Here is a 26416-nt window from a genome sequence, read left to right as displayed (position 1 = left end):
CACATTCTATAACCTTCAGTTTCAGCGATGCAGTGTAAGATGCTCTCTTTTTCTTCTCTTGAGGGTAAGATGTCATTCTAATGGCTGTCCCTGTTGTCAGAATCCTTCCCTCCCTCCCTCCCCCATGGCTGCCCTTCCTGTTTGAATCCTTCCCCCCCCCTCCCGCTTTCTTAACTCACCTGCTGCTATCTGGACAAGATGGAACTTGCATTTGCTCAGGAACGTCCTTCCGCCTCCCCCGTGGTGTCCCAGTAGGACGGTTTCTCCCCCACAACTCCTCTAGATTCCTTAACTCAAATGCTCACTGCTGCTATGAGGAGGACAATGAACTTGCAGTCGCTCAGGCGTGTCCTCCCTCCTCCCCCGCGGGGTCCCAGTGGTGCGCTTTGAACCACGTGGTTCTAAGTGCACCAATCAGACCCTGGCTTGGGAGGATGTGCCTGCGCAACTGTAAGTGCTGTCATTGTCCTCACAGCAGCGGGTGAGTTAAGGCAGTGGTCCCCAACCCTGTCCTGGGGGCCCACCAGCCAGTCGGGTTTTCAAGATATCCACAATGAATATGCATGAGAGAAAATTTGCATGCAAATATGCAAATATCTAGCACTGCAAATTTTCTCTCATGCATATTCATTGTGGATATCTTGAAAACCCGACTGGCTGGTGGGCCCCCAGGACAGGGTTGGGGACCACTGAGTTAAGGGACCGGGAGGAGGAGCATGCGAACGATTCAATTGTGCATCTTGAATTACGGTACCGGCATTATGTGGATTGATCTATGGATAAGACGTCGGCAATTTTAAGAACTGGTTTTGAGGATAACATTTTTCAACTTATACATGAGTATATATGGTAGGTGGATAACTTATCTCCTCCCTGAAATGCCTCTTTATCTGGATTATGATCTATCCAGCTAAAATCTAGCCGGATAAGGGGCTAAATTTACAAAAACTTGCCATTAAGATGGATAACTTGTGAATTATCCAGCTAAATGGCTTTGCATGTTAGCTCCTTCTCCTTCCCAATCAGTAAAGTTACTTGTGGCTTCTTTCCCTTGTGAAATGGTTAGAAATGTAGTCCCAGTTACTTAAATGAGTCTCAAGCCCTAATTCTCATACTTCTCCTGTAGTCTTTTCTATTCTCCTTTCTTCCTCCCAGTAGTACCAGGTTGGGACTGTTTTACTCCTCTCCACCCAAGTGCTTCTCACCTAGGTAGGTAGTGACATGCCCTTAAATGATACTCTCAAATTCCTTCTCCCTGATAATGGATATGAATCCATTTCTCCTTAATAACGGATCTGCAGGTTCTTTCTAGTTGAAACCCACCCTTTCCTCCAGTTGATAAAAACCCGAGTCCCTGGGCCTTAAGTTGCTCAGTAAAAGAAAGGGAGAAATCTTACCCAAAAGGAAAACCAAGCAAGAGACAGAAAGGGTAGAAAAAAACTCTTCAAATAAAAATGTTTCCTAAAACACCGACTAAAATATAGGGTAAGGCACTGTCTCCATTCTTTACCCAGGTCTTAATCAAAAAAATCCCCCCTCACCCGAGTCCTGTCCCACAAAAATAATGGTAACAAATTGGAACAGCAAAAGACATACTGCTCCTAAAAGGGTCAACCAAGAAATACAACAAATAATCCATGCCCTGAGATGGTGGCAGGGGTTTATAAACTGTTAGAGCATACCATCTGAATCTCCCACATGGGCGAGCCAAAACCTACAACTACTGATAACTATATCACGCTGCTTCCCTCTCAAAGGACTGGAATAGTCCTTTTAGTAGAGAATCCTTTAGGTTCTCTCCATAATTATGGATAAGTGACATCATATGATGTCACCAACACAGACCCATTTCTTATAGCTCAATAGGGAGACTGAGCACATGACAATCCCTGCACACACTGCCTCAGGAGCCCTTTACTCTCTTCCAGAGCTTACACTTTAGCGAGGTAGTCAACTCTCCAGCAAGGCTGTCAAGCATTTAATATAGTTTATTCATCCTGCTGTCCACAGAGAACCCTGTTTATAGGTAAGCAAACTTGCTTTCTCTTGGACAACAGGCACAAATTAGCAGCTATGTGAGGGGAGTCCCAAGTAGTGTGGAGCAACTATTGAAACAAGGAACCAAGACCCCACCAGTGGAGGGTGCACTGAATTGCTTGTCCAAAGTTAGTGCCACATGAAAGTGTGAACTGATGACCAAGTAGCAGCTTTCCAAATATCTTCAATGGAAGTGGCCCTTTGATTAGCCACTGACGTCATCATGGCTCTCACTTGAATCTAGACAAAGTACACAATACAATCTGCTAGCCAATTAGACAAAGTTTTTTTTGTAACTACCTATACCAATCTATTGGGAATCAGAAGACACAGAGCTGATAAGCTTTAAGAAAACATGGAGTCCTTAAATAGAATTTTCTTGCAGACCAATGAGTGAAGAGCCCTTTCTTCTCATAAGGACATAAGATATGCCATACTGGGTCAGACCAAGGGTCCATCAAGCCCAATATCCTGTTTCCAACAGAGGCCAATCCAAGTCGTAAGTATCCAAACATTACATAGATCACAAGCTACTATTGTTTATTAATTACCGCCATAGCAGTTTATGGATTTATCCTCTAGGAACTTATCTCAACCTTTTTTAAACCCAATTACACTAACTGCTGTAACCACATCCTCTGGCAATGACTTCCAGGGCTCAGCTATGTGCATGGGGTATCAGAAAGAAAAGTAGTCAACATGATCGTTTGGTTAATGTGGATGAAGATACCAGTTTTGGACGGAACGTAGGGTGAGCACGCAGAACCACCCAATTGAGAAAAACTGCAGGTATGGTACGTAGGAAACCAGCACCTGCAATTCACTTACATTTAGAGCCAAAGTGACTGCTACAAGGAACACTACACTTTCCAAGAGAAACTTCAAGTCCACCCACTCGAGAGGTTCAAATGGAGGTTTCATGAGTTGAGCAAAGACTATGTTGAGGTCACAAAGTAATGAAGGTTTGCTGACTAGAAGCTTGGAATGCCAGAAATCTCTCATGAACTTTGATACTAACAAGTAGAGGGAGATCGGAGCTCCTTCTACTTGCTGGTGATACCTGCAATGGCACTTAGATAAACTTTAACTGAAGAAATGTTTAGACTTGAGGATGAGAGGAAGAAATCATACTGAAGTCAGTCCTTCAGGCCACAGGAGAAAGAATCCAGCCAGCTGGTCCCATACTAAGTCAAGAACCTCAAACTTGAAACCGTAGGATTTTCTGGTAGAAGGTCTCCTACTTGAAACCAGGTCATCCATCCCCTTAGGAAGGAGAAATGTATTTTATCTATCTGATTTTTATATTCTGCTTTTTGGAATTTCAAAGTGGATTACATTTAGGTACTGTAGGTATTTCCCTATTCCCAGAGGGCTTACAGTCTAAGTTTTGTACCTGAAGCAACAGAGGGTAAAGTGACTATTTCATATTGAACATCCATGCTGAGGGTCAGCGATGGCAGATCTTCCTGCCTCCTGTGTGATGAAAGTGAGAGCTCCCCAGTGAAAATGCAGGCTGAGTTAATAGACATAAGAAATTGCCATGCTGGATGAGACCAAGGGTCCATCAAGCCCAGCATCCTGTTTCCAACAAAGGCCAAACCAGGCCACAAGAACCTGGCAATTACCCAAACACTAAGAAGATCCCAAGCTACTGATGCAATTAATTGCAGTGGCTATTCCCTAAGTAAACTTGATTAATAGCCATTAATGGACTTCTCCTCCAAGAACTTATCCAAACCTTTTTTGAACCCAGCTACACTAACTGCACTAACCACATCCTCTGGCAACAAATTCCAGAGCTTTGAGCACTGAATGAAAAAGAATTTTCTCCGATTAGTCTTAAATGTGTTACTTGCTAACTTCATGGAATGCTCCCTAGTCCTTCTATTACACTGGGCAACAATGAAAGTGTTACTGACCTAAAAAGGTCCTACTCTGTAGTATCTTGATGTGCTGAACACGAATATGACCATGAAAAGTTTTTATTGGCTCTCGTTTTGAAGATATTTAAATATAGTTCACTTTCTATGTTTAGTCATGTAAATTTATCCAGGACTGTAAATAAGCCTAGAATGATGTAATATTGCATCATATTGCATAATATCATCATGCACACATCATTCAGAGTTTATTACATCACTTTCTGATGCAATGCAGTTCGACTGCCATGCTGCTGCTGAGTAAGCTGACGTCAGCAGTGTACTATATGAAGCCCAGTCAGAAAGGTGAGCATTTGAAATATTCATGCTGGCTGACTACTGCTGGACACTCCGCAGAGATGCTCCCGAACAGGTGTACAAGAGACAAGCAAAGAAATCTAAGACGTAGTCTATGACTTCATTTTTCAAACGGTATTAACCGTAGGTCTCCTACTATTGGCATACAATTCAAGATGTAATTATATTATTGCATATTACAAAAAAACTAGAGCCAATTTTGCATTTTCACAATCACATTCATGTTTAGCACATGGAAATGTATAAGAATTGACTAATTTCATTTCCGTAACATGACTTTTGTGAAAATTTGTTACCCAGTGTTATTCGAAAGTGTAAACAGATTCACATCTACTCTTTCAAGTCCCTCTCATGATCTTAAAGACTTCTATCATATCCCCCTCAGCCGTCTCTTCTCCAAGCTGAACAGCCCTAACCTCCTCAGCCTTTCCTCATAGGGAAGCTGTTCCATCCCCTTTATCATTTTGGTTGCCCTTCTCTGTACCTTCTCCATCGCAACTATATCTTTTTTGAGATGCGGCGACCAGAATTGTACACAGTATTCAAGGTGCGGTCTCACCATGGAGCGATATAGAGGCATTATGACATTTTCCATTCTATTAACCATTCCCTTCCTAATAATTGCTAACATTCTGTTTGCATTTTTGACTGCTGCAGCACACTGAGGCGACGATTTTAAAGTATTATCCACTATGATGCCTACATCTTTTTCCTGGGTGGTAGTTCCTAATATGGAACTTAACATCGTGTAACTACAGCAAGGGTTATTTTTCCCCATATGCAGCACCTTGCACTTGCCCACATTAAGTTTCATCTGCCATTTGGATGCCCAATCTTCCAGTCTTGCAAGGTCCTCCTGTAATGTATCACAGTCCGCTTGTGATTTAACTACTCTGATTAATTTTGTATCATCTGCATATTTGATAACCTCACTTGTCGTATTCCTTTCCAGATCATTTATATATATACTGAAAAGCACTGGTTCAAGTACAGATCCCCGACGCACTCCATTGTCAGGGATCTGTACTTGAACCAGTGCTGAAAATTCCACTGAGAAAATTGACCATTTAATCTTACTCTATTTATTTATTTAAATTCTTTTACTATACAGATACTCAAGACGCGGTCTTATCGTACCGTATTTCCTGTCTTTTAACCTGTTTGTAATCCACGAAAGGACATCACCTCCTATTCCATGACTTTTTAGTTTTCTTAGAAGCCTCTTATGAGGGACTTTGTCAAACGCCTTCTGAAAATCCGAATTCACTAACATCTACCGGGTCACCTTTATCCACATGTTTATTAACCCCTTCAAAAAAATGAAGCAGATGTTAGGCAAGACTTCCCTTGGGTAAATTCATGTTGACTGTGTTCCATTAAACCATGTCTTTCTATATGCTCTACGATTTTGATCTTGAGAATAGTTTCCACTATTTTTCCCGGCACTGAAGTCAGGCTCACAGAGATGAGATAGGGATAAAACATTTGACGTGGCCATGCTGGTGCTATGAAAATCAATCTCACTTTGTCCTGAATGCCCTTCTGGACAGTCCAACAATAAGAATTGGCAGGTACATAGAGTAGACTGGTGCTGCAATTTAGCACAAAATCATTGGGAGCTGAACTGTAGCTGTTCAGAAGCATGTAGAAGAACTACTCAACCCTTTTATTGTTCTGAGGTGAACAGGTTGATTATCAGCAATTCCCAAAGACTGAACAACTTGTCCGCAACTTTTTGATCCAAAGACCATATGAGGTTGTAGCACTCTGCTTAGGCAGTCTACCAACATGATTCTGGACTCCTGGAAGATAGTCTAGGATGGTCATCACAGTGCCTAAATTGAGAGTTTTTCCTCACAGAGGGCATACAAAGCCCGTGCTTCCCTGTTTATTCATACAGTGCGTGGCCACCAGGGTGTCCATCTAGATCAATATTCTCTTGCCCAACAGCAGATGAGAGAATGCTCCTAATGCACAATGGATACCTTGCAGCTCCAACAGGTTGATCTGCAGATAGCTTTCCACTGCAGACCTTGACCCCTGGGGTCCACACCCAACCCCTTGGTGGAAGTGTCCGTTGACAGGTTCATTTCATGCACTGAGATGTGCTGTAATACATCCAGCTAGAGAACCTTCAAGGCTCATCCACCACTGAAAGAATGCCCTCATCTCAGGAGTCATGAAGAGCTGGTGGGATAACAGTTGATAGAGTTGATCTCTCTGGCTTCAGATGGCCCACTGAAGCCCCCTATGTGCCAACAAGCCAAGGAAACTACATGCACTGTAGTAGCCATGTGTCCCAGAAGAACCAGGACTAATCTCGCTAGCTCTCGGTCTGCTGAGGAAAAGAGCCCACTAGGTCCATCCGTAACATGGCTCTTTTGACAGAAAGAAATGCCTTCTCGATTGAGTCTATCCAGGGTCCTATGAATTGAATCCCTTGAAATGAGTCAGGTTGGACTTGGAGAACTTCACCAGGAACCTCAGACTGGAGAAACCAAGTAGTCAGTTCGAGGGACTCCAGAATTCCCATCTGAAATGCACACATAGCAGCAAATCTAGACAAGAGAATATGAAGACACCCTGGAAAGGAGGAAGGGTGGTGCTGGAATTGTAAGACTGAAAGGAGGAAAGGAAGAATGTGTGACACGGATATAAATACAGTTTCAAAAACTGATAAAATGGACTTAAATTTAAAGTTAACCATTTAAACAAGAAATACAGCCTGCAGCTCCAGGGAGGGGTGTCCCTCCCCTTCCCCAACAGTGGCCCCAGCCTGACCCAATGTGGAGAGCTGCTCAGCAAGCCTCAAAAGGGGAACCTGCAAGTCAGGCGCAGGGCAATATGAGCAAATCCTCAACATTAATACGTAAAGGATGAAGCAGCAAGACCTTACTTACAGTTTCATCATTTACATGGTTAATATTTCACAACCCTACTAGGTTGAGGGAACAAAGACAAAAATAAGCAAAAAGGCTAAACACTTGTTTGCAGTGCTGGAAGCATAAACAGCTTGTGGTTTACACTTTCAGCGTGGCCTATCAGAAGCCGTGCTGGACCCACCAGGAGTGGGTTGAGGGATGACCCTCGTTCCCAGCAGGGATGGGTTTTGGCCATCTGAGGGTAGGGGGATGGGTGATCCGTGTTCTTTTGTGACTGGAGTGGGGGAGGATCTCTGAAAGTCCTGGGGTTTATTTGGATTGGATCCTTTTAAATAAAAGCAGGGAAAGGTTGCCATGGGGGGGGGGGGGGGGGAGGGATCGGGCATTTTTTTAAGCTGAGAGGTGCTAGGCCCGACAGAGCTATATATATATATATATATATATATATATATATATAAACTGTGAGTAGGTTGACATCTGGGCTACGGGCACTTAATTTTTTTTTGGGGGGGGGGGGGGGGGCTGGGGAAATGACAGCAATACTTAACCGGACATCTTTGAAGATATTCAGTTAAATAGAAAGATATCCGGTCACACAAGCCTGGATAGTTTTAAACCACCTCTGGCTAATATAGCCAAATATACTCATGGCTGAATGTGTCAAAACTGACCAATTAGATAGATAACTTGTGAGTTATCTGTCTGCCTTTTGAATATTGACCTCTATTTTTTTTTGAAAGAGTAAACAGATTCACATTTACTTGTTCTAGACCTCTCCTGATTTTAAAGGCCTCTATCATATCCCCCCTCAGCCGTCTCTTCTCCAAGCTGAAGAGTCCTAACCTCTTCAGCCTTTCCTCACAGGGGAATCTTCCCATCCACTTTATCATTTTGGTTGCCCTTCTTTGTACCTTTTCCGAGATGTGGCAACCAGACCTACAGACCGTGTGGCTTCACCAAGGAGCAATACAAAGGCAATGTGACATTCATAGTTTTATTCTGCATTCCTTTCTTAATAATTCCTAACATAGGCATCTCTTGCAAATATTCCTTTTACCCGATATGGTTGTGGATGGGGGGAAAGCAGAGTGGGCGCATGAGTTTAAGTGGGTTAGGATTTGAAGGTGATCCACCCTTTCAGTCTCAATTTAGTTCCCAGTGGAGGGTTGCTGGGTCTTGTAGTTTTTCTTTTTTTGGGGGGGGGGGGGCAAAGGTAGCGCCGGCGCCATTTTGGTTCCTGGGTCCCGACGTCAAGCGCGCAGGAGGTCGCTCCCGGACCCCCGCTGGACTTTTGGCAAGTCTTGTGGGGGTCAGGAGGCCCCCCCAAGCTGGCCAAAAGTCCCTGGGGGTCCAGCGGGGGTCCGGGGGTGATCTCCTGCACGCGTGACGTCGGGACCCAGGAACCAAAATGGCGCCGGCGCTACCTTTGCCCTGTCACATAAGGGCAAAGGGCCACCGGCGCCATTTCTCTCAACGCAGTCGCGGCGCCCCCACTGGACCCCAGGTAATTTAACAAAATTTGGGGGGGGGGGTTTGGGAGGGTGGGGGATTTGTTATAAAGGTTCGGGGTGGGTTTTAGGGTTTTTTTGGTGTACCGGTTTTCCCGCCCTCCCCCGATTTACGATTTTTAACAATTTTTAAAAAAAAACAAAACACGATCAGATTTCCCTCCCCCCCCCAGCCAAAATCGATCGTTAAGACGATCGATCACATGATTCACACCCCTATGCCGAGGAAAAGTGGACTACACCAGTGGTGTGCCGCAGAGAGCAGTCCCTGGCCCAGTTCTCTTCAATGTTTTCGGTAGCGGTAGTGCAAAAGGGCTTTACAGAAAGATTTGCTTTTTTTGCCAATACGAAAATCTGCAAGAGAGGAGATCCTGGAAAGTGTGGAAATGATGAGGGATCTAGTGAAGCTTAAGGAATGATCTAGGGCAGGGGGGATCAAATTCCTGCCCTCGAGGGCCACGAAGCGGTCAGGGTTTCAGGACACCCCTAAGGAACTTGCATGAGATTGTTTGGCATACAACCAAGGCAGTGTGCGTGCAACTATCTCATGCATATTCCTTAGGGGTGTCCTGGAAAGCCAACTGGTTTGTGGCCCTTGAGGGAATTTGAGACCCCCGGGCTAGAGTCTGGTTGCAAAATCCCGAAGGAAGAGTACGTTAGCGGGGGTGAAGGTCTTCTGTGTACAAGAGTGTGATCATCATATCAAATGATCTTAAGGTGGCCAAACAGGTAGGTAAGGTGATGGTTGTGCACAGGTAAAGCCACATCTTCAAAGTTAAATAAATTAGACGAGTCGGTCTGGAGGGTGGCTACTAAAATGGCCAATTGTTTTCATCATAAAGTATATGTGGATTAGCTTAGAGATTTATACCCTGGAGGAAGGGAGGTAAAGGGGAGTCATTTAAGTATCTCCAAGCGATAAATACCCAGGTGACAGGTCTTTCAGCCGAAAGAGGCTCTGGACCGAGGAATCATGGGATCAGGGCAGACTCATGAGCAATCTAAGAAACTATTTCTTTGTTCTGATCCCAGCTGTGGTGCCGGCACAGGCCACATTCAACACTGCACTGTCTCCCCCAAGGTGGTAACATGAGGGGCAGCACAAGCAACCTTCCTTCAGCCATTCCTCTTGTGTTTGGGGAGATAGCCACCTTTTCCATCAGGGTCACCCGACCCTCAAACACCCTCTGCGGCTCTCTGGGGCCAGAGGTCTCTCCAACATATAAATTGTTATGTTCCCTGTCTCAATCCCGGTGCTGGACACAGTATGGGGAAAAAGGGTTACTGCTGGAACCTGGGTACCTTAAATCGGAATACCTTTTGGCTACGGACGCTGAGGGTCTCTCTTTCCGTGAGTTTTCCCCAAACTTTATAGTTTTATTTTTAAACATGTCGTATCATCTGGACCCCTGTAAAATTCAGAGTGGGCCTATGGCCTGTGCTGGCAATGTGAAAAAGATGATGGACCCCTAGAACATATGCTCTCTGGCTCTGATAAAATCCACCCTTTCTAGAATCAAGTCTGGGAGTTTGTTAGTAGAATTCTTCCTCTCCACGTAACTACCAGTTAGAGGGTTGCTATTTTTCGCTCTCATGATTTGCAGACTGTACTTTCTATGAACCAACGTAAACGGTTGGATGTCCTTTTGCTTTACAGCTGATTCTCAGTGACTGGAAAGACCATACACTTGTTGAATGTGACTTTTTGGTGGTACCCTGTTTAGTGTACAGATACGAAACAGCTGTCCATGGCAAACTGCACTGGAAGATGATGATCCATTATATTCTTTTTTATAATTTTTAAAGTGCTAAATAAATTATCCTTATAAACTAATTACATAGGAACGAATACCATCAGTATTAGTGCAAATGGAATTTAATCCATCGCCTCCCGCCACGCAATGGGCCTCATGCAAGTTCAGCGATTATTCAAGCACTAGGTGTATAATCATTTGGTATCGTTCCTCTATTTATTCAAAAGCATTTTTTAATTTTAATCCACTAAAAATTTTTTATATTATTTTCAAAGTTCGTTTTATCCCAAAACCCAAAAACTCATTTGTGTGTTTCTAAAATCTCTTATACTTATTTTACCCTTATCCCTTCCACAATTTGAATGTCCACCGTCATTTAATTTGTTCAATCATTGAAATCCTAGAATGAAATCCTAGAATAAATTATACTTAGCCCCACTGTAGATGTATTATTTCTCAATTTGTCCCGACATGGGCCATGTTTCGACTGTTTCCAGTCTTCCTCAGGGGATACTTTGTATATTTTAATCACAATTCCAAAAACAGTTTTGTTTTACTGCCTTTCCAGCGCTAGTCATTCAATTTGACCTAGGACATACAAAAAATGTTTTATTAAAAGATTAAAATAAATCTCATCACAGGTTCATATTCATTCACCCTTCCCAAAAAGTTACAAGCTCCCTCATAACAATTTTTTGTAACAATTTCCTTCCAATTATATGATGTTCTTACTCACAGTGTTATTAATGCTCATTCCTTTTCATGCATTAATGGCGCCTCGGCGTTTCTTATCTCCTCCACTTCCTATCCACTTCTTTATACCTATCCTCCCCGGAACTTGATGCTGTCAATCATTTTCAAAACAACTTATTCAATACGATGTTCTTACTCATATGTTCGGTATGTGAACAGTCTTATAGTGGCCAATTTTTACCTTTTTTTAAGGAGGGTTCTTTTAGATTCGAGGCACGTACAGATTGTTCTACAGTGGGGGTAATTTATGGTATATGGTGTTCATGCCCTTTGCTTTACATTGGCAAGACCAAGAGGTGTTTGAGAACAAGAATGGTGGAACATAGAAGTTCAATTGTAAGACAGAAGGTTGAAGCACCGTTGGTTCAGCATTGCGTGTCAAAGGGACATGATTTTTCTGATTTCAGATTTGCAGTCATAGAACGACCGATACATCCCCAAAGGGGCGGCAATTTCGATCTGATTCTTCTACAAAAAGAGCAAAAATGGATCCATTATTTTAAAACAGTGACCCCTAGTGGGTTGAATAAAGAAATTGACTGGTCGGTATTTTAGGAGGATGTCCTTTGAAAAAGTGGTTCTTGAAAATGATTGACAGCATCAAGTTCCGGGGAGGATAGAAAAAAGATGTGGGCAGGAAGTGGAGGTGATAAGAAACGCTGAGACGCCATTAATGCATGAAGAACAATAAGCATTAATGATACTATGAGTAAGAACATCGTATTGAATAAGTTGTTTTGAAAATGATTGACAGCATCAAGTTCCGGGGAGGATAGGTATAAAGAAGTGGATAGGAAGTGGAGGAGATAAGAAACGCCGAGGCGCCATTAATGCATGAAAAGGAATGAGCATTAATAACACTGTGAGTAAGAACATCGTATAGTTGGAAGGAAATTGTTACAAAAAATTGTTATGAGGGAGCTTGTAACTTTTTGGGAAGGGTGAATGAATATGAACCTGTGATGAGATTTATTTTAATCTTTTAATAAAACATTTTTTGTATGTCCTAGGTCAAATTGAATGACTAGCGCTGGAAAGGCAGTAAAACAAAACTGTTTTTGGAATTGTGATTAAAATATACAAAGTATCCCCTGAGGAAGACTGGAAACAGTCGAAACATGGCCCATGTTGGGACAAATTGAGAAATAATACATCTACAGTGGGGCTAAGTATAATTTATTCTAGGATTTCAATGATTGAACAAATTAAATGACGGTGGACATTCAAATTGTGGAAGGGATAAGGGTAAAATAAGTATAAGAGATTTTAGAAACACACAAATAAATGAGTTTTTGGGTTTTGGGATTAAAACTAATTTTGAAAATAATATAAAAATTTTTTAGTGGATTAAAATTAAAAAATGCTTTTGAATAAATAGAGGAACGATACCAAATGATTATACACCTAGTGCTTGAATAATCGCTGAATTTGCCTGAGGCCCATTGCGTGGCGGGAGGCGATGGATTAAATTCCATTTGCACTAATACTGATGGTATTCGTTCCTATGTAATTAGTTTATAAGGATAATTTATTTAGCACTTTAAAACTTATAAAAAAGAATATAATACATCCTCCTTTTTTGTATTGAGTGAATTGGTAGGTGAGGATATTTAGCTTCTGTTGATTAGATGATGATCCATGCCATTCGGCATCCGGTTAAAAAGACTCAAGTCACAATGAGTGTAATGTGATTGCTATTCTATAAGCATGTGCATCTGTGCAGTTTTCCCTTTACTCTTGTATTTGTTGCTGTTCTCCATTATTTTCTAGCTTTGTTCCTGTTTTTGCATATTTTTTCTCTTAACAAAGAGACTGTATGTTAAAGTTCAACACACACCCCCACCTCCCTGAGGTGCCCACACTATCTGCAAGGCCACATCACATAATAAAAACCATGCTGGGTCAGCCCAATGGTCAATCAGGCTCAGCATCCCGTCTCCAACACTGGCCTGTCCAGATCACTTGGAAGTACCCAGCAGATCGCAACAGAAAAGTCCATTCCATGCTGCTCACTTCCAGAGAGGTGGAGACGCCCAAGTCTGTCTTTGTCAATAATCATTAAAGGGCCTGCCCTCCCATACTACTAAACCTGACCCCGTTCTCTGACAACACATTCCACCGAGAACACTTAGGTAATCCAACGCAAGCAGGAAATTACACACCTGCTCTCACCTGCAAGTGAAAAACGTTTTAAAGGCAAATTTTTAAATGCCTGTAACCCAGTTGTAAGCAGTTTCAGCAACTTTACCATCACATTAAAGAACCGTAAATTGTTTGAAAGGGGTGGGGAATGAGAGAGAGAGAGAGAGAGACCACAAGGGACATGTCTTTCTCCCATTATCATCGACCAATACAGTGGAATAAAATGTTTCGGCAATTAAAAAAAAAAAAAAGCAAGCGAGACATTTATAAAGATCTAATTATTACGCTGATGCTGCTGTCTAGACTGTGTGTGTGCGCGCGTGTGCCTGCGCGCTCCACTCACCGGGGCTCTCCACGCGCTTGTAGTGGTAGGGATTGATGCAGACCTCCTTCTGCTTGGACCCGAAGGGGTACTCGCAGCACTCCAGCGGCTTCAGCTCGTGGTGGCTCTGCAGGTCCGGCCAGCGCCAGACCCGGCAGTAGATGACGTGCGGCAGCCCCTTCCGGTGCGAGACCTGCAGCCTGCCGTCCAGGGAGCGGGGGATGGTGACGCAGCTGCTGGGCTGCCCCGGGGAGCTCAGGGCCTTCTCCAGCTCCTCCATGGCCCCTTTCTTCTTCTTCAGTTTCTTCACCAAGGCGTCCACGGCCTTCTCGGCCCACTTCTCCTCCTCGTCGCCCTGCTTCCAGCCCAGCAGCCTCTTCACCGCCGGGCTGGTGAAGGAGAACAGGCTGGTCACGTTCATGGCGACAAGTCCGGGGGGGGGGGGGGGGGGGGGGGGGGGGGGGGCTCTTACACGCTAAGGGAGTTGACTGGAACACCACAGCCCCCCAAAAAAGATCTCCAGTTTAAAAAAACAATCCTGTTCCAGCAGCAGGAGAGCTTGCTCAATTACTCCTTTTAGGTCTCTCCGGTTTTAGAAACGGTAAAAATCTCTTGCTCCGGCTCAACTAAAGCATCGTCTCCATGTGTCCCCGCTGCTCCCGGCCGAAGGGCTGCACCTGGGAAGGAAGGAGGAAGAGAGAAAAAATAATAAATAAAATTCAGAGTTCAGTGAATTTATGGTCACTTTTAAACAGCACGTCCAGATGTGGGAGCGGAAGGACGGAACACGCACCCATCCAGATGCAGAGGGTCGACAGGAAGCGACATTCTCCCCCTCCCCCCCCCCTCGCATTCTCTCTCGCAGTGTTGCAAGGCGTAAGCGAGGACAGGCATCCCCAGTTTAAAAGGAAAAAAAAAAAAACCCTCTCTTTCCTCTCAGTGACTAATTTCTAAACCAAGTCACTATTAAAAACTAAAAGAATGGCAAATTAAAACGAGGGAGGGTTAAATCTGTTTGCTTTTGGTCAGTTCAGTGACCTTGGCCCAGAATAGGTCACTCCTCTCTTCCCCCTTGACTTTATTCTCTCGCTGAGGATGCCTGTCCACCGATATGGGGGTAGAAAGGGCGGCCCCGCACACTTTCACGCAGCCAAGCGCGTTCGGACCTGCTCCTCGACTGGGAGGGCCATCGCGCGCCATCAGCTCTTCGCGCCGCGACCTCGTACAAAAAAAAAAAAAAAATACAGAATCGCGCTGTGCTTTATACACGGGTGTGCAGCCTCCGCCGGGGGAGGAGGGGGGGGGGACCTTTTAATTCGTTTTATTGCTATGAGCAGCCCGTCAATAATTAGCTCATCACTGGTTATTAGACGCAGGGCGTCTGCCCACGCGCTAGCCGTTTCCTCAGGCGGCTCTCCCCCCCCCCCGACCGCTACAAGTCCAGATTCTTACCTCGTTCCACAATCACAACCCTACCCCAGCACCTCTTACCCTCTGCCCCTTGCCACACACCTTGCTCTTCTTTCCTGCCAGGATATCAGTTTTCAAAAGTTCCACATTTAACACAGAATTGGGGGGGGGGGGGGGTAGAGGCTCTTAAAAAGCAGCTCTCTCCAAACAGAGAGAGAATAAAAAAAACAAACAAACAGAGGAAGAAGTAAAATTGATGCACTGCTGTTTTGAAGCCCCGCCCTACAGCCCCTATGCACCCACCCAGGCACCTTTTGGGAAGAGGACCTGAAAAAGGATGGGTAAAGGTCTTCACGGTGTCCCCTGGTGCAAATTAGCCCCATGGTATTCACATGGGGGGGGGGGGGGGGTCCCTCTCAATAGGAGAAACCCAGCCAGTCTAGGAGTCACCAATGCTACCGTATCCTGTTAAACATCAGCAACATTTAGATTGCTGTGGAAAGTTTAAAAAAATAAAATAAATAAATGTTCAAACCCCCCCCCCTTCCCCGGCGAGCGGTTTGGCATATAAAGCCCCCCCCTGTCTGCCCCAGCGTGGCACTGCCTTCTTCACGTGCTTTACAAATCAGATACTGTGCACCGGGTACAAATCAGTGTCGCCATGAACAAATCATATACTGTGTACCCTTGCTCCAGTTTCAAGTCTAACACAAAAGGGAAAAACCCAACATGGAACTGCACTGGGAAGTACAAATCCACCATCGAGATAAGGCAAATCCCATGAACTGGGGTGAAGACGACTGGGGCCCCGGGTTAAAACTTCTTGACTCAGACTTTCGCAGGGGCGCTCACACCTGCACCACTGCCCGGCGGCGGCAGCAGCGGGCCGGGCCAGCTGAGGCCCCGTCTTGCAACTCCCTTCAAATTTTTCCTTTAAAAACACGTTTCCCCACCCCACGTTCATCTTATCTTTTGCAAGGTGAACAAACAGCACATTCGGTTCCTTTAAAATCTGGATTATGGCAAACAGCCCCCGCTATGGTGCTGCTGAAAGGCCCGGCGCCAAGAAGAGAACCCGGCCTCATCTCCACCAGCCGGAGATGAGGCCCTGTGAGCTGCACCACCCTGGCCAGGAGTCTAAGCCACTCTGGTAAAATCTCCTGAAAAGTGCAGCAGGGCACCGGCTGCCACCTCCCTCCAATAATGCCACACACACATACAAAAACGCAAGCCTAAGCACAAAACAGATGCAGAGGTCCATTTTCCCCTGGCACCTCCTTTTTACTGTGGCAGCCCCATTAGCATTTTGCAGTTTGATTTTTTTTTTTTTTTGTTATTTACATTTTTTATTCCGCTTTTCGCACTTTTTTTCAGCGTTTCAAAGCAGATTGCATTCAGGTACTGTAGGTGTTTCCCTATCCCCAGAGGGCTTACAATCTAAGCTTGCCTTGGACGCGCCCAGAGAGGTGGATCAGCGCGCGTTAAGGGAAACTGGAATTCTCAGCTTCTGGCCGGCAACGTCTGCGCGTGTTAAAGGGGCACTCAGTCGTGAGTGCCCCTTTAACACGCGCAGACGTTGCCGCCAGAAGCTGAGAATTCCAGTTTCGATTCTGTTCAGGTTTGCCGACAGGAGCAATCGGGATAGGCAGAAATATAGAGGGGGGCAGATAGCACGCCACGTCCAGCAGGCACCTCACAGCAGCAGCAGCAGCTCCCCAAACTCCTGCCACTGCCAGGCACGTTCAGGCTCGTGCAATATCGGCGTGGGTTAAAGGGGTGCGCGCGTGACTGAGCACCCGCCGATCCACCTCTCCGGGGCACCCAATGCAAATGGGGCCGCTGCGGTAAAAAGGAGGCGCATGGGGGAAATTGGGCGCCCCTAGCACCTCCTCGGCAGCGGGCGCCCAGGCGAGGTGGCTGTCAGCCGATTAGGAAAAACAGGCGCTCCATTTCCAAACCTGACCACTGGCACACTTGTGTGGGTTTTTTTTGGTTTTTTTTTTTTAAAGTTCCTCCGACTTAATATCATCAGGAAGTACAGAAAAAGCAGTATTTTCTGCTTTACTGTACACTTTTTGGGCTCCTCCAAAATTGACGCCTGCTCCGGAGCAGGATCCTGCTTTTAAAGCAGAAATGTGCGATTTGTTTGGGTGTTTCAGCAGCAGCCAGGCTACTTTTGCGTTTCCACGAAACAAATTAGGGAAATCGCACAAGATTTTTTTTTTTGTCTCCCTTCCTTCTGATCTCTGCCGGGGGGGGAAAAACCAAACATACATTTAATTAATTATAGTTGTGTACGACTATTGGCACGGTCTGGTTCTCAGTGCATTTGGGTTTCTAGCGAAACCCAACGACGCCCTTCCCCCCCTGCATTAATATGCAGCGAGCAAGTTCCAAAAGTACTGCCGGGAAGACCCTGGCATTAGATCAAAAGGTGGATGAGAGGACTGCTTGAGACGGGGGCTGCGGGAACTGTCCGAGGAGAATTAATGTGCAGCCCATAAGAGGCAGCAGTCTGGAGAGAGCTCAACTCCTCACTGACAGAATCTCCACAAGAGTATCCTTCATCACCAGCGCAAACAGATTCCCATCCGGTATCACATTTAGCCCTCTAACTTGGAAAGAATCCTTGGGCTTGCATGGATCCTCTCCTACATCTCATCTCTGCTTCCCAAACCCCAATTTGTTACTCCTCTCCCTGTGCCACTCTGTACCCCTCTGCTCCCCGTTTCTGCAGTCTCCTCTCCCTGGACCAGTGCCGCTCTGTACCCCTGAGCGCCCCCCATTCCTGCTGTCTCCTCTCACTGAGTCAGGGCCAGGCTGTACCTCCACCTCTCTGGATCTTCTCTCTTACCGTCTCCTCCTCTTTTTTCCCCCCCAATGTGGATTTCGCTGACTGCGTCAGTTTTGCTGTCTTACCTGTGCTACCCAGGCCATTATGATGAGCGGCAATCAAGTATTTGATCTGTGGAGACACATTTAGAGGATTCCTCTGCTCTAAATCCCTCGCATGAAGAATTATCATCAACATGACTCTCATACTGGGTGGTATACGATTAAACAGTGCGGCACGGACCACAGGCAGGGCACTACCGCTTCTAACTCCAGAAACCATTTGTCCTATAAGATGTGAACAATGCTCTCGGAAATGCCAGCTTAGAACAAATTCAGTGGCAAAGGCCTGCAACCCAGAAACAGGACTCCCAACACCTTGCCCACAGCATGCATAAGGGTTAGAGCAAGTCTCCTTGCTCGGTTGCTTCCAGGGAAGCCAACATGTGCCCATGCCACTATCCATGTTACGAGGGTAAGTCAGTAAAGTAAGTCACAAATCTCTCTACTAAGGTAATAAAACATATATCTGTAATGTTGTCATATTCCATAGATGGCAGCACCTTAGAAGTGCTTATGTACATAAATAGTTATTTAAACTGTGCATGCGCAGGGGCTGTGTACACAAGGAAAATGGCTTCTTCCTGCCTTCTTCGTGGCCACTCACAGCAGTGATACTAGCAGCAGCCTGGAGAGTGCAGGTTGTACCTTGTGTGTCTATAAGCACACTCGCATGTACCTGCCTGTTTCTCCATGACAAACATTCTAAAAAAAAAAAAAAACCCCCAAAAACAAACAAAAAAAACCAAACTTGCACAGAAAACCTCTTGGGCATCTGATCTTACTGTAATGGATGCATCACCGACTTAAAGAGATAATATCCTACACGTAGTCTGACTTCTACAGCTGGAATACAGCCGTAGTGATGGAGCCAGGAGGAACCGGGCAGAGTGACTGGTCTTGTTCTGCTGCGTGATGAAGTTTCTTTAAAATACAAAAAAAAAAAAAAAAAAAAGATGTGTCTGGTTCCCAGACCAGGGCAGGGAGGAGAGTGCAGTATAGGCCCTAACTCTTCCCTTCCAACCTTTGGAAGTCACAGATAGGGCCGCCGTGCAGGACATTTGCAAAGAATACTCAGAAGGCTGCTCAATTAACTTGCATATTTAGCTACCCTCAGAATAAGGCTGAAACGTAAATGTATAGTAAGCCCTGCTACCCCGTCCCACAATACTTCTCCCTGAGGAGAAAAAAAAAAAAAGGAATTTTTATCCTGAAGGCATGGAGAGTTCAGCCGATCCATGCTGGCAGTTAATAGCTGAGGAATTTTAATGTCCGACAAGGAAAGGAGCACGGCAACGGATAACAAGAGTCCCTTTTTCCTCTCCCTGGTCCTCCATCGTTATTCCTGATACCCAGCCTCATCCAAGGATCCTCCCATGCTTGCCCCAAGCTCTCTGGGCTTCCCAGGTCTGTATCAGGAGAGACAGATCCATGATTCTGCCAGCCTCATCCCCACGACCTCTTTAGTTCTCGCTATCTTCCTGGTGCCCGCAAGCATGCGAGAGAGAGAGTCCATCGGATCCCTCCTTCTTCTCTAGGGCACAACCTATTTTGGTCCTCGTTTCTCACTTCATGGAGCACTCAGTTGTGCAGACCCCACGCCCCTGGGTGGCCTCCGCTCTGTAAGAGCTCCAGGCTCTACGAGATCACCGCAAGGCAACCATGCGCGACGCAAACAAACCATTAAGGCACTGAAGAAAGGCAGAGAACATGGATAACTGCAAAAAAAAAAAAAACCCCTCACCAGGCACGGTTAAAGATGTATTTATTTATAGACCTGAGATTCCGGTACAGGGTGAAATTCTGCTCTCTTTCCAGGAATATTATTGCCTGCCTCTGAAGGGAAGAATACATCGAAATTTAACTCCATATGGCCCCCCCCCCCCCGAAAATGGATTACCAGGCTTTTTTTTTTTTTTTTTTTTAAAGCAGCAATTCACTTAAGACTAGAAGCTCTTTGGGGCAAGGGTTTATTGTACCGTTATTGATTCGTGATAGCCACTGGCACATAATATGGGTAGCCAGGACTGACGCTACTGCCCATGCCAGTCTCTTTACAACCAATAAACACACTTAACACAGGTTGGGAATCAACAGGCAGCAGCTTTTATTAAACAAACCATCCCGGAGCCCGAGCCAGCTCACTGTAACAATCAATCAATTACCCCTCCGTCCCAGTCAGTCACAAACCAGCAAGACGGGGCAATCAGAGGCTATCCCAGCCTGTATGCAGTCACATCATGAACACGCCGCCCCCCCCCCCCCCCCCACGACTCCCACCGCCGCCGAGCAAGGGGCCCAGACCACGTCGACCCCCGCCACCTCCCAAGCAAGGAGTTGCACCATCAACAACTGCACCCTTATTTCGTGCACTTGAGTATTGCTCTTGAGGAATAAGAGGATTGTCCCCTGAAGCAGGACCCTGTGGTCCGAAACGCCATCGCGTCGGGACTTTACTATGACTTCACTTTGAGTTAAGTATTGCAATTTTGCTGATTTTCATGTGACTTCACTGGGACTTTATTATGAGCTAAGTTCTGCAATGTTGCTAATGTTTGCACAAATCAAGGTATAAGAGAATTCTCAATTGAGATACTTTAATTTCCCGTGGCAATATGGACTGATTTTAGTGAATAAAAATTAAAAAAAAATATTACAAGGATATAACAATAAAGTAATGTGCCCTTTCCATGTTGGGTCTGGTTGATATACAGACTCGGTTGGTATTGGTCCTACAAAACTATTTTGAGTACTGAATTGTACGTATGTGGCGCATTAAAACTATAGAAAGATTGACCAAGAAACCAATTGTCTAAATATTTTGTACCATATTACGTTGGGCCAGGCAGGTACGGGACCCGCCTGACCTTGCAAGTTGGTCAACCCTGTCCGGCACTGTGACATCAGGACGCACATTTTGAGTGTTAATTTCACCAGCTACGGGTACAGTGTGACCCACATTCTTTGCTGAAGGAAGGCATAACCTCTTCCCACCCCCTGAATCCGCAGAATGGGGCGGGGGGGGCCCCTCTACTGGCCATGTGATGAGCCAACCTTGGGGGCAAGGCTGAGGGGGTAGAGGAAACAAAGCGTTACATAGCAGTAGGACCTGCACTAAAAGCCCAGCTCGTTCAACTGGCATTTAAAGCAAACAGAGGAAAATAAAAGGCATGGCAGTCTTCACGTCTGGTTCTAGTCACAGAGCCAGATGAGAAGGGGGGGGGGGCGGAGAGAGGAGAGAGAGATATCAGCACAACAGGGGGTGTTGAACCCTGCTCTAACTGCAACCCTAACGTCTAGTTCTACACGGCTATTCAGGGCAAAAAGTCAACACACAAAACCCAAAGACCACAACCCCGCCAGTTCAGCAACAATTACAAAAAAAACACCAACCCCCAAAATGTGGTGCTGCTTAAATCCCCAGGTCAGCACTTTTCCAGAAAGCTTCTAACCACTTCGTCACGCCCGCCCTCTTGTTTTTCCCTCTGAAATACGGGCTTGAATTGGATCTAGTGCTGCAGTGGGGATGCTCGTCAGGACGGTGCCTCAGATACACTGCGCCTAAAACACGGGACCAGGAGAGAGCTGGGCATCAGAGAGCAGTCACCCTCCGCAAGGCTATAACTCGTGCCCCCATCCCCTTACCACACTCCTGCTGCTAGATCTGGCATAGATTTGGGTTGCACCCCCACTGTGTAATCCTCACCCCCCCCTCCCCCCCCCAGACAAGTTTTCTGCACCGTTCTGACCTGGATAATTTTGGAGGCACCAAATCAACGGTAAACCTGCAGCGACGATGCCCTGGGCTTGGGTAAAGCATGCAATTTTACCTCATGGCGAAGCGTGCCGCATGTGTTTCACCGGACAGATGACAACTCTCCCCCATCCCCAGTGACTCGCTGGTCTCAATCCACATCTCAGAAAGTCAATGATTCAGTGCAAGAGAAATGCCACCTACAAAGAGATAAGGCAGGCAGGGCTTCTGATCCTCCCATCTCCCCAAATGACAGAGGACGGTCTATGACCCACATTGAATGCCCGCAATGAAGTGAACAGATTCGTTCTGCAAGATATCAGGCTGAGGGAGAAGGAACCGAGGAACACATAACATTCCCCAAAACCTCAGAACCAAAGTGTGGGTCGGATCAGTCAGCGCAAACTCTGCTTCCAAAATGGATATTTGCTACCTCCGTGTGTGCTGGGGAGGGAGGAAGAAAAGGTGACTAACTCCAATCTTCAACAAGCAGGGGTCCGGGAGGCCCCAAAGTGCATTATCTGCTTATTCTGAACACCAGAGCTGCTGGAGCATCGCAGGTTTTCTGGACTTTAAAAAATGCCAGATTTGCTCCCCCGAAGGTATTTATTAAAAGGGATGCGTGGGGAAGTTAGGAGGAGCAAATTCAATCAGCATTTGACGCACAGGGGGAGTGTGCCACAAACTCTCCCAACAAAGAACCTGCCTCACCATTGCACCTGGTTAGAGGCAACTTACCCGCACTAGCACGCTCGCATCCCTTTCCCGCCTCTCTTACTAAACTCCGGGTCTGCAGGCGCCCGACCTGGCTCCCTTCCCTCTGGTGTGGCAAGCACCGGCTTTTCCCCCCTCGTAGCAGTGCAGCTACCCCCTCCCCCGCACCATTTCCTTTGCCGCCTCAAACATAGCGCGCGGTGACGCACAGGCGCTTGCGCCGCGAGCAGGCCGTGGGAGAGCCGGCAGGAGGCATTTCTGTTCTGCCTGGCAGCGCCAAGAGCTGCTGCATGGAAATTCAGCCCTGCTGGAAGGCCCAAACCAGAGATATAGCAGTTATTGAACGCTTGCTTTATTTTATGATGGAGCAGAAATCTTAACTATGACATACCAGTGGTTTTAGGCAGATGCTATTGTGCAGTTCAGACTGGATCTCTCTCTCTCTCTGCTGTAATTCTGGGCTTGTATCCTCTTGCTTTATAAAATGTACACGCCTAGTACTCATCTGGTGTACTTTATATGCACTTGGTTAAATAACTCATTCACAGGGAATCCCCGAGTTTGCTTTCTCAGGCCAGATGCTGGCAGTGAAAGCACAGCCGGAGTGGCACTAACAGGCTCGGGAGTGGTGCTGAGAACCTCGAGAACACCATGACATTTACTGCACCGTTCAAACAGACACGTGATCATGGGGGGTTAGCGATGAATGGGGAACATACAGTTTTGAGTCACGTATTGTACTACAGCCCATCACCAACTCCAGTTATCAATGCATTAAACCTACTTCCTATTTTTGTTTGGTTTTTACTGATCTGGCTTCCGTCTGTCTTAAAATGAACCCAGATATTTACCCAAACATTTGAAGAGCATTTTTCTCAGGATCTTCTCCTGTTGTCCCCATCTCATTTGGACAACGAAAGAGGGCAGTGATAGGAACAGGGATGAGAGTCTGCTAAATTATATTTTTTTTTCGCCGGGGGGGGGGGGGGGGGTTGGGGAAGGGGACTGGCCTTGGTTTAAGTACACAAAGTTTATATGCTGAAAGTGGTTGAAACCCCGAGAAGAATAAGAAGAACATGCCATACTGAATCAGACAAAGGGTCCATCAAGCCCAGCATCCTGTCTCCAACACTGGCCAATCCAGGCCAAGAATATTAACTGGGCAGAGTGGATGGGTCAACCTGTCATGCTGAATTTTCTTCCCTTCCTGTTTGAGAGCTTGAACTTGTTAACCTTGTCCCACGTAAGCACAATCATCTCTGCCAGACTTCCACATTCTTCACCTGCCCCCTCACTGCCAGCCTCACTTCAGCAAGTGCATTCCTGAAACATTTTTATTTCAACTGTGTGCGTCTTCACTCCACTGCAGTGCACGTCCTATGGAGCAGGGAGGCTGTCTTCTATGTGGCTCTGTCCAATGCTGTGTACAGCTGCAAGGAGTAGGGCCTATGCGGATAATAATAAAAGCCTGCTAAAATCCATAGAATTAAAAAAAAAAAAATCCTAAAAAAACAGCGCTCTTCGCATAGTCTATAGGCCTTATTGTGTTCGGGGTCTGATGAAGCATCACCCTAGCCACACACAGTTTTGGGGCATAAACATATTATACAGGATTTCAATTTGGCAACCACTTTTCTCTCTCTCTCTATTGAAAGGAGCCATGCTGAACCATTTCTTTAATGGAGACCCCGCCTAGAATTTTTGCATTAGAAAGCGAGAGGGGGGGGGGGGGGGAGGTCTGCAAAATAAGATTCCCAGCACACTGTAGTCTTACAAGAATCCTTAAATTATTTTATTACGCCTTTAGTGGATGGGAGGGAGAGATCAAAGTGCCCAAGGCTTAAGGCTGGAATCAGAGCGGTATACGCCCATCTGGGTGGGACACGGCTGCCCCCGGACGGTGAAACTACTTTCAATCAGCAAACCCTACCCTTGCCTGACCTTCTAAACTGTCTTCATAAAAAAGAAAAAAAAAACAAAACAGGTGGTATTAGAACATCCCAAAACGCACATCTGTGCAGAGCAGCCCAAGGGCAGGCTAACCCAAAAGTCTGTCCGCCCAGCTCCCGACTGCAGAATTAAATCGGAGAGGGGGAGGGGGTAGCCTGCACAGCGGAAACACCTCCCCACCCCCATCGCCAGCATCAAAGGAAACATCTTTGCAAGATATATCCTTTCACCAACCAAAAACAAACCACACATATGGCCCTGCATCCTCTCCCAGCCCCATGCACAACTCCTCCCCCCCTCTGGGAAGCAGCAGGAATTTTTCTTTTGTTGTTTTTCAAGCAATAAAAAGAATCAAACACTCACTTCCTCTGCCTCCTCAGGGAGGAAGAGGCTTCCTGTACAGGTGAACCAGAATTTGGGTCCCTTCTGTTTCCAGTCGCCCCAACACTCCCCAACTAAACTGCGCTTCCCGGCCCGCGGGCCCACGTTCGAGGCGAAAGCCCCTCTGTCCTGTTGCTAAGCCTGCTGCAAATAAAAAAGGGACTGCAAAGGCCGGAACAGCCTGAATGGCTAATTCCAAGGGCTACCAGGGCTCTCAGCAGCACATGCTCCACGTTTTATCCGTAAACCGCCACGGCCTTGAGAGCGCGTGACGAATAAGTAAATGAATAAAAATTGAGGGCTGAAAATGGGTGTGAATCCAGGGGGGAGGGATAAGGGGGTTTCCACTGATTAGCTGAGTTTCAGTGGCTGAAAGTTAGCAGTAATGCAGGAAACGAGGGAATAAAATCCAAAAAAAAAAAAAAAAAAAGAAATCGGAGAAACCCGCTTATTTTGTTTTATGGTTTTTATTGGGCCTCCCAACAACAAACTCCAAGTGAGAGTCAGTAGCAGCCCCAGAAGAAAGTAACTGAGGTAGTCAGGTACCGGGGCTGTCTTGCTTAAAAGGAGACGAGCTTTCAGTGTTAACTGGAAGTTTGCCAGACAGAAAGTGGCTCTTGGAACATGAGCAATGAAATGGTTTCAAGAAGGCCTGGGCATGAAACATGGCCCCCTTCCTACAGGGGAGGGGCAGAGGACGAAGGTTGAACAGGTCAACAGATGACTCCAAGCAAGAAAAAATAAATAAAAAATAAATAAACGTGGCAGCGAAAAACCAGCCCAAAAATAAATAAATAAATAAATAAATAAATAAATAAATGCTGGATAGGGCTGGCTCTGTGGAAAGCACCAGCAAATCAGTAAAAGATTGGGAGTTCAACTCCAGGGTTTGGCTTCTGCTCCATGGGCCAACCAAGGCTGGGGATGCGCCTTAAAAAAACAAACCAAAACAAAAAAAACAAAAACCAGCATTCACAGTCCCAGGGGAGTCCCACTCATTAACAGTGCCACCTACTGGCTGGACGCAGGCTGTACATGCCCCAGGGTCTGAAGGAAGCTACAGCCTGCAGTCCCCTCACCCATGGTCTGTCACTGCACTGTATGGGGTGGTTATAAGATAAGTAGGGGAAAAAACCACTGATAGCTCCAAAACGAACGCCCATGGCACCATAGCCCAACGGAGGAGGAGGAAAATGTTAGGCGAAAAAAATAAGTTCGATACTTAGAGTAACAATCTGTGCCGCAGTGCCTTGTAGACACTGGGGAGGAGTGAGGAAGACCAGCCAGAAGACTAGGATAGTAGTTTTCAGCAAGTGGCATGCAGGAGGAAAAACTAAACTTCAACAAGTAAGAGATATACCGGATTTCCTAGATTTGAGTAGAGGGCTAGAGAGGGCCAGCATCAACTGTGAAGTCCAAGAGGAGCAGCAGGGAGAAACAGAGTCTCTGCTTTGGAAGATTTCATAATAAGGAGGCAGGAGTGAATACATCTATGACTGTACCTAAGAAAGACAAGAGGACAGCTAGCAGGAGACTGTTTAAGGGAGAAAAGAAAGACACTGTGCGTCTTTAGGAAGGGAATAAGTCACCTGGGACCTGGACAAAAACAGAAAAGTTGTGGTCCTAGGATGAATCTTGAGAGAATCCCCACAGAGTGTGTGGACTGTGCAAGACAAAGTT

The 26416-nt window shown here is 46.0% G+C and overlaps 1 protein-coding gene across 3 annotated transcripts in view; it reads right to left on the bottom strand.

The window, feature by feature from the left end:
* The window catches only part of SMAD1 (SMAD family member 1), a 147986-nt gene that overhangs the window by 54919 nt on the left and 66651 nt on the right, over positions 1 to 26416 (bottom strand). For 2 of the 3 annotated variants that reach the window (XM_029601189.1, XM_029601098.1), the window contains exon 2: positions 13657 to 14312. In XM_029601189.1, the coding sequence (XP_029457049.1) occupies positions 13657 to 14056 (400 nt within the window). In that variant the 5' untranslated portion in view covers positions 14057 to 14312. Of the gene's footprint in view, positions 1 to 13656; positions 14313 to 22429; positions 22488 to 26416 lie in introns of those variants that run through there. The other variant, XM_029601276.1, reaches the window with a different exon arrangement.

This window comes from Rhinatrema bivittatum, chromosome 1 (genome assembly GCF_901001135.1).
Source record: "Rhinatrema bivittatum chromosome 1, aRhiBiv1.1, whole genome shotgun sequence".
NCBI lineage: Eukaryota > Metazoa > Chordata > Amphibia > Gymnophiona > Rhinatrematidae > Rhinatrema > Rhinatrema bivittatum.
Note: the sequence above shows the minus strand (reverse complement) of the source record. Positions and strands in the feature narration are given on the sequence as shown.